The sequence below is a fragment of the Canis lupus genome, chromosome 5 (assembly GCF_048164855.1).
Source record: "Canis lupus baileyi chromosome 5, mCanLup2.hap1, whole genome shotgun sequence".
Taxonomy (NCBI): Eukaryota; Metazoa; Chordata; class Mammalia; order Carnivora; family Canidae; genus Canis; species Canis lupus.
In genome coordinates, this window is record NC_132842.1 from 77,862,343 (window position 1) to 77,876,341 (window position 13,999).

The 13,999-nt window shown below is 36.6% G+C and overlaps 1 protein-coding gene across 6 annotated transcripts in view; it reads right to left on the minus strand.

The window, feature by feature from the left end:
* CDC42 (cell division cycle 42) overlaps positions 1 to 13,999 on the minus strand; it is a 47,280-nt gene that overhangs the window by 10,043 nt on the left and 23,238 nt on the right. For all 6 annotated transcript variants that reach the window (XM_072827920.1, XM_072827922.1, XM_072827924.1 and 3 more), the window contains 2 exons: positions 7,721 to 7,875; positions 5,330 to 5,402 (listed from right to left, as the gene is read on the minus strand). In XM_072827920.1, the coding sequence (XP_072684021.1) occupies positions 5,330 to 5,402; positions 7,721 to 7,825 (178 nt within the window). In that variant the 5' untranslated portion in view covers positions 7,826 to 7,875. The remainder of the gene's footprint in view (positions 1 to 5,329; positions 5,403 to 7,720; positions 7,876 to 13,999) is intronic.

The following is a 13,999-nucleotide window of genomic DNA, read 5'->3' on the forward strand; positions in this document are numbered from 1 at the left end:
GAAAGCAAATTAAACATTTCACAACAATTTACCACTAGAGATTCAAACCTAATCATTATGTTCTATAACCAATTGTTCAAAATTTAATGGCACTTAGTGATCCTGCTTCCTATGTGACCACCCCTGTCAGTGGTTATTAAATCTAGAGAGAGACCATTTAATGAGACCAGAGTATTCACACAGTTCTAAAGTTATCTTCTCACAAATTATTAATTATAAAAACTCTAAACAGGGACATGTGGGTGACTCAGTGGTTGAGTATCAGCCTTTGGCTCAAGTCATGATCCCCCATGTCCTGGGATCAAGTCCCCCAAAGGGCTTCCTGCAGGGAGCCTGCTTATCCCTCTGCCTATGTTTCTGCCTCTCTATATCTCTCATGAGTAAATAAATAAAATCTTTTTAAAAATAAATAAATAAAATTTTAAAAATAAAAATTCTAAACATACAGTAGAAAAACTGAATACCATAACCAAATGATCAAAATTATTTTACCAAAGAGTGATACCGTAAGATGGACATAACATTACTAATCCAGTATTCAAACCAAAAATGCATATTCTGGGGATCCCTGGGTGGCGCAGAGGTCTGGCGCCTGCCTTTGGCCCGAGGCACGATCCTGGAAACCCGGGATCGAATCCCACATCAGGCTCCCTGCACGATCCTGGAGATCCGGGATCGAATCCCACATCAGGCCCGGGGCACGATCCTGGAGACCCGGGATCGAATCCCACATCGGGCTCCCAAGCCTGCTTCTCCCTCTGCCTGTGTCTCTGCCTCTCTCTCTCTGTGTGACTATCATGAATAAATAAAATAAAATCTTTAAAAAAAAATGCATATTCTGAATCCGCTTGTAAGGAAATGGACAAACTCAAACTGAGAAACATTATATAAAATAACTGGCATGTTTCCTTAAAAAATGCCGATGGCTGTGAGGGGCTGAGGTTCCTTATTTATTTCTTCTTATTTAGTAAGATATTCTTAAGATATTCTTCTTATTTAGTAAGGATATTCTTATTTAGTATCCTTAAAGGATACTAAACTAAAGAGAGTAACCACTACATGTAATATAGGATACTAAATCAGAACATGTACCAGAAAAAACATTTGCTATGAGAGAATTATGTACTGACTGTAGATTAAAATTTTAAATGCTGTATATAATGTTAAAATTTCCTGCATTTAGTAAGTATACCGTTAGATAATATCCTTGCTCTTAAAAAATACATACACTGAAGCATTAAAAGCAAAAGGGCAGGATGTGTACAACTTACTCCTAAAAGGTTTAGAAACAAAAACAACATGCACACAGAGCGAGAGAAAGTCACGTTAAAAAGTGGTAAATCTGGTTAAGGAGTTCTTTGTACTGGCAACTATTCTGAAATTCTGAAAAGTCTGAAATTCAATCAGGATAAAAAGTGACAAAAAGGGGAGTGCCTGGGTGGCTCAGTTGGTTAAAGGTCTGACTCTTGACCTCAGTTCAGGTCTTGATCTCAGGGTTCTGAGTTCAAATCACACATTGGGCTCTATGCTGGGTGTGGAGCCTACTTGGGGAAAAAAAAAAAAAAAAGGTAGTAACAAAAAAGAATGTATGTCAAAATATAAAAACGTTTGACCAGAGAAAAGGTCTTAATATAAAATACCACAAACAGACCCCAAATTTTAACAGAAGAAACTAAACCATGGTGTGATCTGCCATACAACAAACTACTATGTCACCATGAAGACTGACATATAAGTACAACCTTGATAGACATCACCACATTATTTAAGAGAAAAAAGATGCTAAAGGGATTGGGGGGGGTGGATAGTAACAGCCCCTTTCCCTAAGGATAAATACAGTAAATGTATAGGAGGAGCTCTGTTTAGGACATACACTAAAATGTGGCAGTCTCTGAATACAGATGCTTTTTCATTTTCTTTTATCTATATTTTTATTATTTTCCCCTATAATAAGTAAAACCTGCATCTTTGTAATAAAGAGTAACATTTAAAAGTCTCACACAGAAAGGAACGGACAGTGGGGTGATTATGCAACATGGGAAAGAGTATGATAAACACATTAAGTAAAAAAAGCTAAATATAGAACAAAATACACAATAGAACAACATGTGAAGGAAAAAGAAAGAAGAAAATAACTATGGAGGGAACTCATGAACAAGAATATACCGTTATGATCACAGAGATAAATAAAAACCTCACAAGACAGAGCTCCATGTTCTTTTTTTTTCCCTTTTAAGTAGGCTCTACCCCCAACCTAGGCTTGAACTCATGACCCTGAGATCAAAAGTTGTATGCTCTACCGACTGAGTCAGCCAGATGTCCCCCCATCTCTGATCTTAAATGGTATTAAATATAACTGTAAGAGTTGCAGCCAGCACCTCCCAAACTCCTTATACATCAGCCATCAGCTTTGTTTAGAAGTATGAAAAGTATAGTTCTCCCTTGTCAGTTTTTATTTCACACTAAAAAAAAAAAAAAAGAGAGAGAGAAAGAGAAAGAGAGAATGAGTTTTAGCCACAGGTGAGATAGGAAAAGCTATAAAAAAAATTCAGAACAAAATAACAAAAAGCAGATTAAACACAATCGAACAGTCTGAGGCCATCTCAGTGGGGATGAAAGCTTTAGCAGAAAGAAAACTAAGTTAATGGCATGACTTGAACTAAGGACAAGGGCTCTGAGATTAAGGCCTCTGCAGAAGTATACAAGTCTCCTCTTAAGTGTATCAAAGATAGAAACTCACGTGGATGCCTACTGCCCCAATTCTCCAATGCCTGTCAAAAAAAAAGTATCTCTGGCTTAGAGTGACCTCAAAAGCGAAGATGGAAACCCCCCAAATTGCCTGGGTTGGTAAAATCATTTCCTTAGTGAATGTTTTTAATCCCCAGAAAGATTCAGAATCTAATATAAAGATGAAAAAAATCAAATACTATTACTGTTAATTTTCAATTACATTTAGGAACAATCTATCCTTTCTAACACCCAGTGCCTATAATATTCAAAATAATCTGCTATATTAAGGAACATGACAAGTTTGTTCTGATTCCAATTTAAAATGTGTAACTGAGTAACTGATCTTAACCTTGAGATTTTTTTGTTGAAAAATGTTAAGAATTTTATAAAGGTTATAAATAACACTGTTTATGATAAATTAAAACATAAATACAGGAAATAATAAGCTATCAGGCTTACTGAGGCTATGTGTGTAAAAGTATGGGAATGTTCACTGTCAGACCAAGCAAACTGAATTGATTAAAACAGAAAACTGAATATATTAAATTTAAAAATGCAATTTAGGGACACCTGGGTGGCTCAGCGGTTGAGTGTCCACCTTTGTCTCAGGGCGTGATCCCGGAGTCCCAGGATCAAGTCCTGTATCAGGCTCCTTTCATGGAGCCTTGCTTCTGTCTCTGTGTCTCTCATGAATAAGTAAATAAAATATTAAAAAAAAAAAAAGAAAGAAAGAACTACTTTTATAAAAAAAATAAATAAAAACACAATTTAAAGTGCTGGAAAAAATTTAACACAGTTGTAAATGAGGCTGACTGGGACTAAAGTCTTGTCAATATAAGTTAATAAACCAATATTAATCAAAGGACACTTGGCCACCTTGAAAATGATTCATTAAAAGTGACTATTTTAGGGACACCTGGGTGGCTCAGTGGTTGAGCGCCTGCCTTTGGCTCAGGGCATGATCCCAGGGTCAGGGATCCAGTCTCATATCAGGCTCCTCGCAGGGAGCCTGTTTCTCTCTCTGCCTGTGTCTCTCATGAATAAATAATCTTTTTTTAAAAAGTGACTATTTTAATTAAAAAATGTATTGTTATACAACAAATTTAAAGGTTTACCCACTCCAAAACTACGTACTAAAGAGAAATAAAATATGTCCATACAAAAACTTGAATACAAATGTGCACAGCACCACTATTCACATATTCACATAGCTTAAAACTGGAACCCAAATATCCATCAACTTGTAGATGGATAATCAAATTGTGCTATATTCACAGTATGGACTAGTACTCAGCAATTTTTTAAAAAAGTATTGATACATACAAATAGATGAATCTCAAAAACATGATGCTAAGTGAAAGAAATCAAGCACAAAAGACTCCATATTCCAGAATTTCATTTATATGAAATTCCAAAAAAGCAAAAAAAGCACAGTGACAGAAAGCACATCTGGGACTGCCTGAGGCCAAATCGAGAAGGGGCTCTTCAAGAGTTCAACGCAATGTTTTAGGGGACAGATCTTGATTATGGTGGAAATTACATGGCCATACAGTCAGTAAAATTAAACTGATTACTGATTTGAAATTCAAAACTAAAATTTTAAATTAATTTTTAACCCCGAGAGACAATAAATTATCTTTTTTCTGCGCATAGATTGCCTCCAAGGGCACACAAAAAAACACAGAAAAATCCCTCACCTATCTATCATGAGATGAAGTCATCATTTTATTTTTTCTATTTTCAAGTTTCCTCCAGTATACCATTACTCTTGTAATTTTTGATTCATAAATATTCTAAAGGTCTAAACCACCTTCAGGAAGCCACTGGTCTCTAAACTGAACTGCTTACTACTATCTCTCCATTTTACCCTCCCAACTAAATCTAGACAGTCCCTCCAAAGTGAGCAGTGTAAGATACTCCCTAAGAGCTATATGTCAGAAAGCAGACAAGGAGAGGCTAACTCATAAAAAGTGAAACACTTAGAATTCCTAAATACCAAACATTATCTTTCTGAAATTTTCCTTTGGCTAATTAAGCTGATAATTACAGAGACTGCAAAGAGAGAAGTCAGATATTAAGATGTATAGTCACTGTTAAAACAAAGAGGAAATAACACTGAGGAATTGGGTACACTTAATGAAGAAAGCAATTTATTCCCTAAATTTCAAAAGTTGACCACAAATGTTCAACAATGTGAGCTAAATATTGGTTCACATCCAAAGTATTTTCAAGTGTAGTATAGAATAACAAGCTCTCTGTATAAGAAGCTATCTGTGCATATATTATACAGCCATAAATCCTAAGTAAACCTTCAAATTTCAAAGACTGATAATACAGCTTGCCTAATGTACTTTGTTCTTGCCCTACTTTATCTCCTTCCACACCATCCACCCAAGGAACTCCAAACTCCTATTGCAATGCCAGGACTGGGACTGCCTCTTGAGTCAAACATCAACCATCACACTATTCAATCCTGCCAATTATTAACAAAAGGCCAAGTAGTTTGCTAATATGCTAGCTTCCCAAAATGTCCACAAAAAAAGACAACCCGCAACTGTTAATAGTTATAGACTAAAAATAAAAGACATCAAGTTTTCACCTGCAGTATCAAAAAGTCCAAGGGTATATGGCTCTCCACCAATCATAACCGTGACTGCATAGTTGTCAAAAACCTAAAAACACAAAAATACAATACTGTTAGTATGCAAGGGGATGATCAAAATGAGATAGGGCAAATCTTAAGTAAAGGCAATATTCCTTTCCTAAGACTTAATCCTATCTTAGTCCATGTGGTTCTTATATAACCAACCTTCCCAACTAACCCCTGACATGAACTAAATGATTCTTGGAAAAAGTGACAGGGGACATATTCTGGGATGTCTACTCTACCCACAGTAAAGCCAGAGGTGTCACAGAAGCAAAATCCCCTAGCTATACAAAATGATCCTGTTCAAGTTTAAAGCTTTGAGACAGTAAGTTTATAGTTTACCTTAATGTTCAATCTGATTTCCAAGAAATTAATTCTTCACAGATCATTTCATTTTAACCTAGAGTTAAATAGTTAAATATCCTAGATCCATGATAATCTTTTTCCTTTCAGGGTTCAAGACAAGAAGTGCCTTATTGCAAAACAAGCCCATTAGAGAGAAATAAAGGTTCCTTCAAGGTCAAGAAAAGTGTCCAAGAAAAGGCTGGCAGGTTATTTGAGATTTCATGAATAAAACTTACGTTACTGGATAGAAACCACATGACCTAAGAGATCTTCTGTGACTAGATGCTTTTATTTTTGAACACTGTAAAACTCATGACAAACTCAGTATATACTAATATTGGTTGTGCTAAATTATTTGTGAAAATGGGAAGAAATGGTGTTAAATGGAAAAGACCCAACACTAATTCCTAGATTCCTCTGAATTGACAAATGAAAAGCAATCTCCCAACTAGAAGGATGTTATATTTTCAGATCAGCCCTGTTTTATCTAACTCTAACCTTCTGGTTCAGGCTTTAATGAATTGTTTAAATGTAAACAAGAGTGGAAGCAAGGGCATGGGGCAGGTGGTAGTTAAAGGAAAGTCAATTCTTGCTACCAAGAACAAGGAAAATTATAATGAATGTGGTTAAGCTCTCAACCACACATTATTTTAAGTCACATCTAACCCTCCTCCAGAGACCCACATACAAACACATATATGAAATATCTACCAACCCGTCTTAAATAGAACACCTTGTGACCAAAGTCATAACACAGGCTTAGAAATCAGGTTTACAAGACAATAACTTTAATGGAAACTGAAATGCCAAAATTCCAATAGCTGCCCTCATGGTGAAACAAGATTCACGAATCTCTGAAAGTCCCCTAAAAGTCCCTCTCAATCTCAGAACTTCTTTCACTTACCTTGTCCCCAAATGGGCCAACCCAAAAATATGACTTTATATTGAATTATATCTTCAAATTCTCCCCCTCCAAGAAATCTAACCTTCCTTGTTCCTACAGCCTTGGCCTACCTCAATCACTTTACCTACTTTGAGATATTACAGATTGTCAATTCTAATTAAACATAACCACCAAACCCTTAACCTATACTCATCCTCTTATCAATGTTCATGTCTCTCAAGATTAACCTAAAGTATCCATTTTCTTCCTTTTTACTTCTAAACAACACTAACCCCATTTTAATTATATAGATGTTCTTCATAACCCCTAAAATAACTCACTTAACAGAGGTGGTCATTGCCAAGCCAGGCCAACCCTTAGCTCGGCCCTCATTACTGAAGGAACGTCTGTGTTTAACATAATTATACCACTGGGATGGGTCACCCAACCTGGGACAAACAGATCCCCAAGTACATTCTTTCACAAGTGAGTGTTACTCTAAATAATTCTCCTCTCCCTCTTCATCATCTTTATTATTTCCATTTTCCCTCTACTCTTCTAAGGAGCTGATAAAAAGCGTTTGTGTGAGAGGATCCCCAGAGGCTTCTGTTAGTGTTCTCATAACAAAAACAGGTCTCTGCCTTAAAAACCAATTTGGAGCTCCATTACTGCTAAGACATCGGCTCCATGAGATTCTCTTCTATCCCCTAAGGAGAATAAATGAAGACAGACACTACTTTCTCTGAAGTTACAAGGTCCCAAAAAGCATCCCAGACCTCCAAGCTCTGATTACTCATTGGCCAAGTTACAAAAAAAAAAAAAAAAGTCACCTCATTCCAAGACATAGAGCATACTTCTCCAAACTGAGACCACCACTCTTTAGAATCTTGTCTATTGGAGTTTTGTCTCCCAGCACTTCTTGCATACCCTTGTGTCACCCCTTCTGACTCTTCACTGATTTTTCAGCCATTAATTTTAAAGTGTATATAATTTACCCATGAGAAGATCTTTAAAAACAGGACACAAAGGCAAACAACAAAGAAATTTCAGTACACACAGTTTTCAAGATATTCAAACAATATATTTCACTAACAGATGGAAGCCTTTATACTTACAGTCGGTACATACTCAGATGGAAATTTGTTTGTTGTGTAGGATATCAGGAGACATGTTTTACCAACGGCACCATCGCCCACAACAACGCACTTAATTGTCTGCATTGCTGAAACAGTTTTGTATCCACTTTAAATATATCAAATTCGATGATGACCTACAAAAAGATGAAAGATACCGGTTTCATTCGTAGTGATACGTGTATTTTTTTTCTTCTACTAGCAATAGATTCACTCACTCAGACCAAAAACAGAACTAGCACCCCAACTAAGAAAGAACCTAAAAAGAGAAATAGTGACTAGCTCAAAGTAACAATAAGAGTCAATTTTCTAAGTTTCTCATCTCTGATGGTTTCCAACATAAATGGTTTTCTTTTTAAAGTTCAAAATAGTGTAAAGAGGAGCATATTTATTTCTATAATGAAAGAGGAGGGGACACCTGGGTATCTCAGTCAGTTAAGTGACTTGATTCTGGCTCAGGTCATGATGTCAGAGTTGCAAGATCAAGCCCTGTGTCAAGCTCCATGCTGGATGTAGAGCCTCCTTGGGATTCTCTCTTACCCTCTCTCTCTCTGCCCCTCCCCACTGCATGTATGCTCTCTTTAATAAAAAATTTAAAAATTAAAAATAAAAAAGGAAAGAAAGAAGCTATTTCAGAATGAATCCCATGTAGGGATCCCTGGGTGGCGCAGCGGTTTGGCGCCTGCCTTTGGCCTGGGGCACGATCCTGGAGACCCAGGATCGAATCCCACGTCGGGCTCCCTGCATGGAGCCTGCTTCTCCCTCTGCCTGTGTCTCTGCCTCTCTGTCTCTCTCTGTGTAACTATCATGAATAAATAAATAAAATCTTTAAAAAAAAAAAAAAAAGGGATCCCTGGGTGGCGCAGCGGTTTGGCGCCTGCCTTTGGCCCAGGGCGCGATCCTGGAGATCCGGGATCGAGTCCCGCGTCGGGCTCCCGGTGCATGGAGCCTGCTTCTCCCTCTGCCTGTCTCTCTTTCTCTCCCTCTCTCTGTGACTATCATAAATAAAAAAAAAAATAAAAAAAATAAATTTAAAAAAAAAAAAAAAAAGAATGAATCCCATGTAGTGAGCCAAGTATGACTGTGTGAAACTTTTCCTTCAGATGTATGTGTCCTAGACTGCAATACTGACGTCACTGATTTAAAGAATGGTCCATTTATCCAATCTTACAGCTATTGTTACCCAGCTTTAACCAACAAGCTAAAGAGCACCACCACAAAGAGAAAAGCAATATGAGGAATTGGAAAGGTCAAGGTGATCCCCAGTCTTAGCAGCTATTTTAACACCAGGTTGCCTAGTTACTAATTCAATATTCATGGCATGGAAAGATTAAAACCTACATTTTTATAATGAAGAGTCAGATCACTCTAAAACACACTGATGTACTCCCTCTGCCCCTCCCCCATTCATGCCCACTCACAAGCTCTCTAATAAATATTCTGTAAATAAACATCTTTAAAATCAGAACATGTCTCTACTGAAGGATTCTTAAAATCATTATCATTTTTTCCCCACATTTTGACATCTAAGAAATTACGATAAATGGCATCTTATAGTCAATGAAAACTTAAGAAAAAATTTATTTGGGGCGCCTGGGTAGCTCAGTTGGTTAAGCATCTGCCTTCGGCTCAGGTTGTGATCCCAGGATAATGGGATCAAGCCCCACTTCGGACTCCTTGCTCAGTGGGGAGCCTGCTTCTCCCTCTCCCTCTGCTCCTCCCACTGCTTGTGTGCATGCTCTCTCTCAAATAAATAAATAACTTTATAAAAAATAAATAAATCAAATAAAAATAAAATTATTTATCTTTGACAGTGTGTTCACAGGAGGAAGGGCAGAGGAAGAGGGAGAAAATCTTCAAGCAGACTCCCCACTGAGCATGGAGCACAAAGCAGGCTCGATCCCAGGACCCTGAGATCATGACCTGAGCTGAAACCAAGAGCCAGAGATGCCCAACCAACTGAGCCACCTGGGCATCCCATCAATGAAAACTTTTAAGTTTTTTGGGAAGAATGAAGAAACATCATGCTCTGTATACCTACATTTTAAGATAAAGTCCTATTTCAATTACAATCCTGAAGGGATTACAATTTCTTAGTGGCGAGAGCAACCACCTTACTAACCATAAAAATGTCAGAACCACCTAACTCTGGGCTGGATGTCATGCCTACGTCATCCTACAGTACTCTTAATATAAATATCTATTAACATCTCTATACATACATTAGGAGTAACGTAAAGGAAATATACACTCTCCCTTTCCTCAAAATCATCCTATTATATTTCTCTTTATTTAACCTTTTATCTTGCTCCTTCTCTTTTCCTTACAATGCACTACAGAATCACTCATACTAGTACAGCACTAAAGGTTAAAATCTTAATTTCTAAACTAAATCAAAATTATTTATCAAAATAACTAAGCACACTGAGTACTAAGTGTAAAGAATTACTCCTAAAGAATGTGTTTTGCAAAAAGTGTTTTACATAACAATAAAAAAGAGGAAACAGCTGTCTTCTCATGGTTCCTGAATCCATCACTGAAGAAAAGCATAAACGTTCTGCTGGAAAAAAAAAAAAAAAAAGCTCTCCTATAGAATTTCTCTTCAACTCACAGTGAAGAAAAGAAAGGTAAACAGAGTTCTGATCATTCTACAGAATATTTTCCAGATGCCTACAAATCTATTTCAGGTTCAGTTCTTATACCTTCTACTTCTCCCAATCATTATTACCAGGTGACTTTTTAATATAGAGTTTAATCATAAATACTGGGCAGAAAGTAATGGCTGACCACTGTGGAAGAGACTGCTAGCAGTCTACCATTTCTTCCTTTCTTTTTTAGCAAAAGAATTTTCACCAAAGCATATGGTCCCCAGTAAAAACAGACTACGTTTCCTAAATTCCTTTGCAGCTGGATGTGACCACTGTGATTAATGGGAGTGGAAATGATGGATGCAACTTTCAGGACTAGCCTTAAAAGCAAGGGAATAGTCTCCCTGTTCCAGCCTGTAGGCTAGAATACAGACATGATGATGAGAGCTGAAGCAGTCATACTGAACCACAAGACACAAATTAGATGTTAAGGATGAGTAACACAATAAGAAGGTCTAGCCCTGGATTGCCTTCAGGACTTTTACACAGGATAGAAAGAAACCTCTCTTTCATTAAGTCCCTAGTAGTTTGGATTTCTATGTTACAGCAGCAGAATTGATATCCTAATTACTATATTTCATAGATTCTAAGAAGCCAATAGTTTTTAAATACAACCTAAATTTAAAAGGGCTAAATGTGGGAGAAAAAGGTCTTAGAATCACTGAAATTATAGTAATATCTGGATTTATCAAGTAACTTCACAGTTAAGCTGATCACTTTTGAGACTCTGACTCAAAAACATCTAAGATAAAACCTCCTCCTAAATTTTATTTATTTATTTTTAAAGATTTTATTTATTCATGAGAGACAGAGCGACAGACAGACAGAGGGAGAAGCAGGCTCCATGCAAGGAGCCCGACATGGGACTCGATTCCGGGTCCCTAGGATTATGCCCTGGGCCGAAGGCGGCGCTAAACTGCTGAGCCACCTGGGCTGCCTCCTCCTCCTAAATTTTAATTGTGGTTGCAATCAAATTAATTGTCATACCCAAATATGAAGCTCCTTATCTTCATCCTATATCTGGTATTCACTTTTAAGACTTATAACCCATACTAACAAACAAATATAAAATCATAGGCCACAGCTCTGAACTCCTAGTGGAAGAAGACCATTGCTTCTTGAAATTTTCATTAGGACTCCTGAGGGAATAGGAGGAAACTGAAAACAAAAAAGTTCCCATGATCAGAGCTATGACTGTCTCGTGTGAAATCACAATCACAACTATCACAACCTATGATGGACAAGATCGGAGCTGGTCTAAAACATTCCAAAAAAGAGATTTCATTAATAACTGTATTTAAAAAGAATCATTTAAATCTGATTCACACTGAATTTCCTTTTTTCTATATTATAAATATGTTTGGAAATTCCACCCAAATTAGCTGTCCTCAGCAGGCCATTCACAAAAATAGTAGTCTCAGAATACTGGTTCTTTCTGTGGAAGCCTTAAATGCAGTACCTCTCTCTCATATCAGCAAGAATAAGAAGATGTTAATGAGATCATTCTTGGGGTGCCTGGGTGGCTCAGTTGTTAAATGTGCCCAACGCTTGGTTTTGGCTCAGGCCATGATCTCATGGGTTGTGAGATCAAGCCCCACGTTGGGAACCATTCTCTCTCTCTCAAATAAATAAACCTTTAAGAGAGAGAGAGATCATTCTGGCCACCAGGAAACTTTCAACTATAAAGTAAAACACATGGATACAACACAATTTGTACCAGAAGAAATCTACAATGTAAGTTTAGGAACAAAGGTAACAATATTTCAAATGGGCTCATAAATCTGTCTGCATTCTTTTTTTTTTTTTTTTTTTAAGTAATCTTCACACCCAGCATATCCTGGGCTTGAACTCATGACCTTGAGATCAAGACCCAAACCAAAATCAAGAGTCAGATGCATAACCAACTGAGCCACCTAGGTGCTTCCCCTCTCTGCATTCTTAAGCACAAATTCATTAAAGCTGACAGACTTTCTGAAGGCAATCTTTTTTAAGATTTTCCAATGGAAGATAATGGATTCGTGTAATAGAGATGTGCCCTGCATATAGTTTGGCTAGATCATTAAACAAACATTACTACTTTGAGAACTTTTAGAAGTTTCTATCTTTTCTTGTCCCAGCAAAAGAACCAGCCCCCAAGCCACTCTTTGGGGGGCCACTCTTTGTGTGTCCTGCCTAAAAAGTTGGAAAACCTATCCAAAATCCATAAGCTTCACATATAAATAATTTTCTTAACTTTGAAGTCAGGAAAACTCTGAGTTTTAATCTCTGTTCAGCACTTACTTGTGACCTGGACAAGGGTCTTCACCTCTTTTTGCCTAAAAGTTCTTATTTGTAATACAGAATTATGTCAACACCTTGCATAGTTGTAATAAAAATTAAATAACATAAAAGGACTTTACAGCTCACAGCACATACCCAATATACATAAATTCATCTACTAAGTGTGGTAGTTAAATCAATCCTACTTCACACCTATTTTCATCCAGTGGGTCAAAACTTAGTACTTTTTCTCTTTGGTGGATTATTACCTAATCAAAACTTTTCATACTTTGCACAAGCTGGTACACCAAAAACATTAAGTTAAAATGAACTGAATATATTTGCTATTTAGCTAATCACACACACACACACACACACACACACGAAACAAGAAATCCACCCAACTACTTCTTCATCTGAAGACTTCTGTATTAATTGCTTCTTTGCCTTTTGGCTAAGATCAAGTGTGAAGACTTCTGTATTATTTTTTTTCTATTTCCTGTATCTTATTTATGTATTTAACGAGTAGTTTCTAAAAATAAGTTACCTAACAGGTGTTAACAAAATAATTTAGTATAAGAACAGACCCAATCACTACTGTTAAATGCCAAAATAAATGTTTTTAGTTTACAAATCATCACTGCCTACATGTTTGAATTTAGCCTCTAAATGAGCAATTCCAAAATTATCAGACCACCAGAATTACCTCGAATGGGTTTAACAATTCAGATTCCCAGATCCAAACCCCAAATCGAATAAATCAGAATTCAACACTCCCTACGTCATTCTAACGTATAATAAAGCTTGAGAACTACTATCTTACATGACAGCATGACAAGGAATACCAGTAACACAAGAATCTAAGCAAAGATAAACACTACTGGCATTTCAGATCACCTAGAAGTGATTTTCTTAAACTAGAATCAAAATTACCAACATGAATTAGTTGTATTAGCCAGGCATTTCACATTTACATTACATTTCATTTACTAATGAAAAACTCACATTACATATTGAGAAAGCATGAACCAAGATACTTCAGAGGCATTTCAATTATTAGTTCAACCTAAAAGTGCTCTCAAATAATAATAATAATAATAATAATAATAATAATAATAGCAAACACTTACATAGCACTTAATATGTGCTATATATGTTCCAAACATATTACCTATTTTTGTACATTTCATCTTCCCAACAACCCTACAAGGTATGTACTATATTATCCCCATTTTGCAGGTAAGAAAAATGAAGCACAGTAAAGTTAAGTAGACCAAGATTACTCAGGTAGTTAACAGCAGAATTAGAATTTAAACCCTAGTGGTATGACTGCCATGCACCTACTCTAAAATAC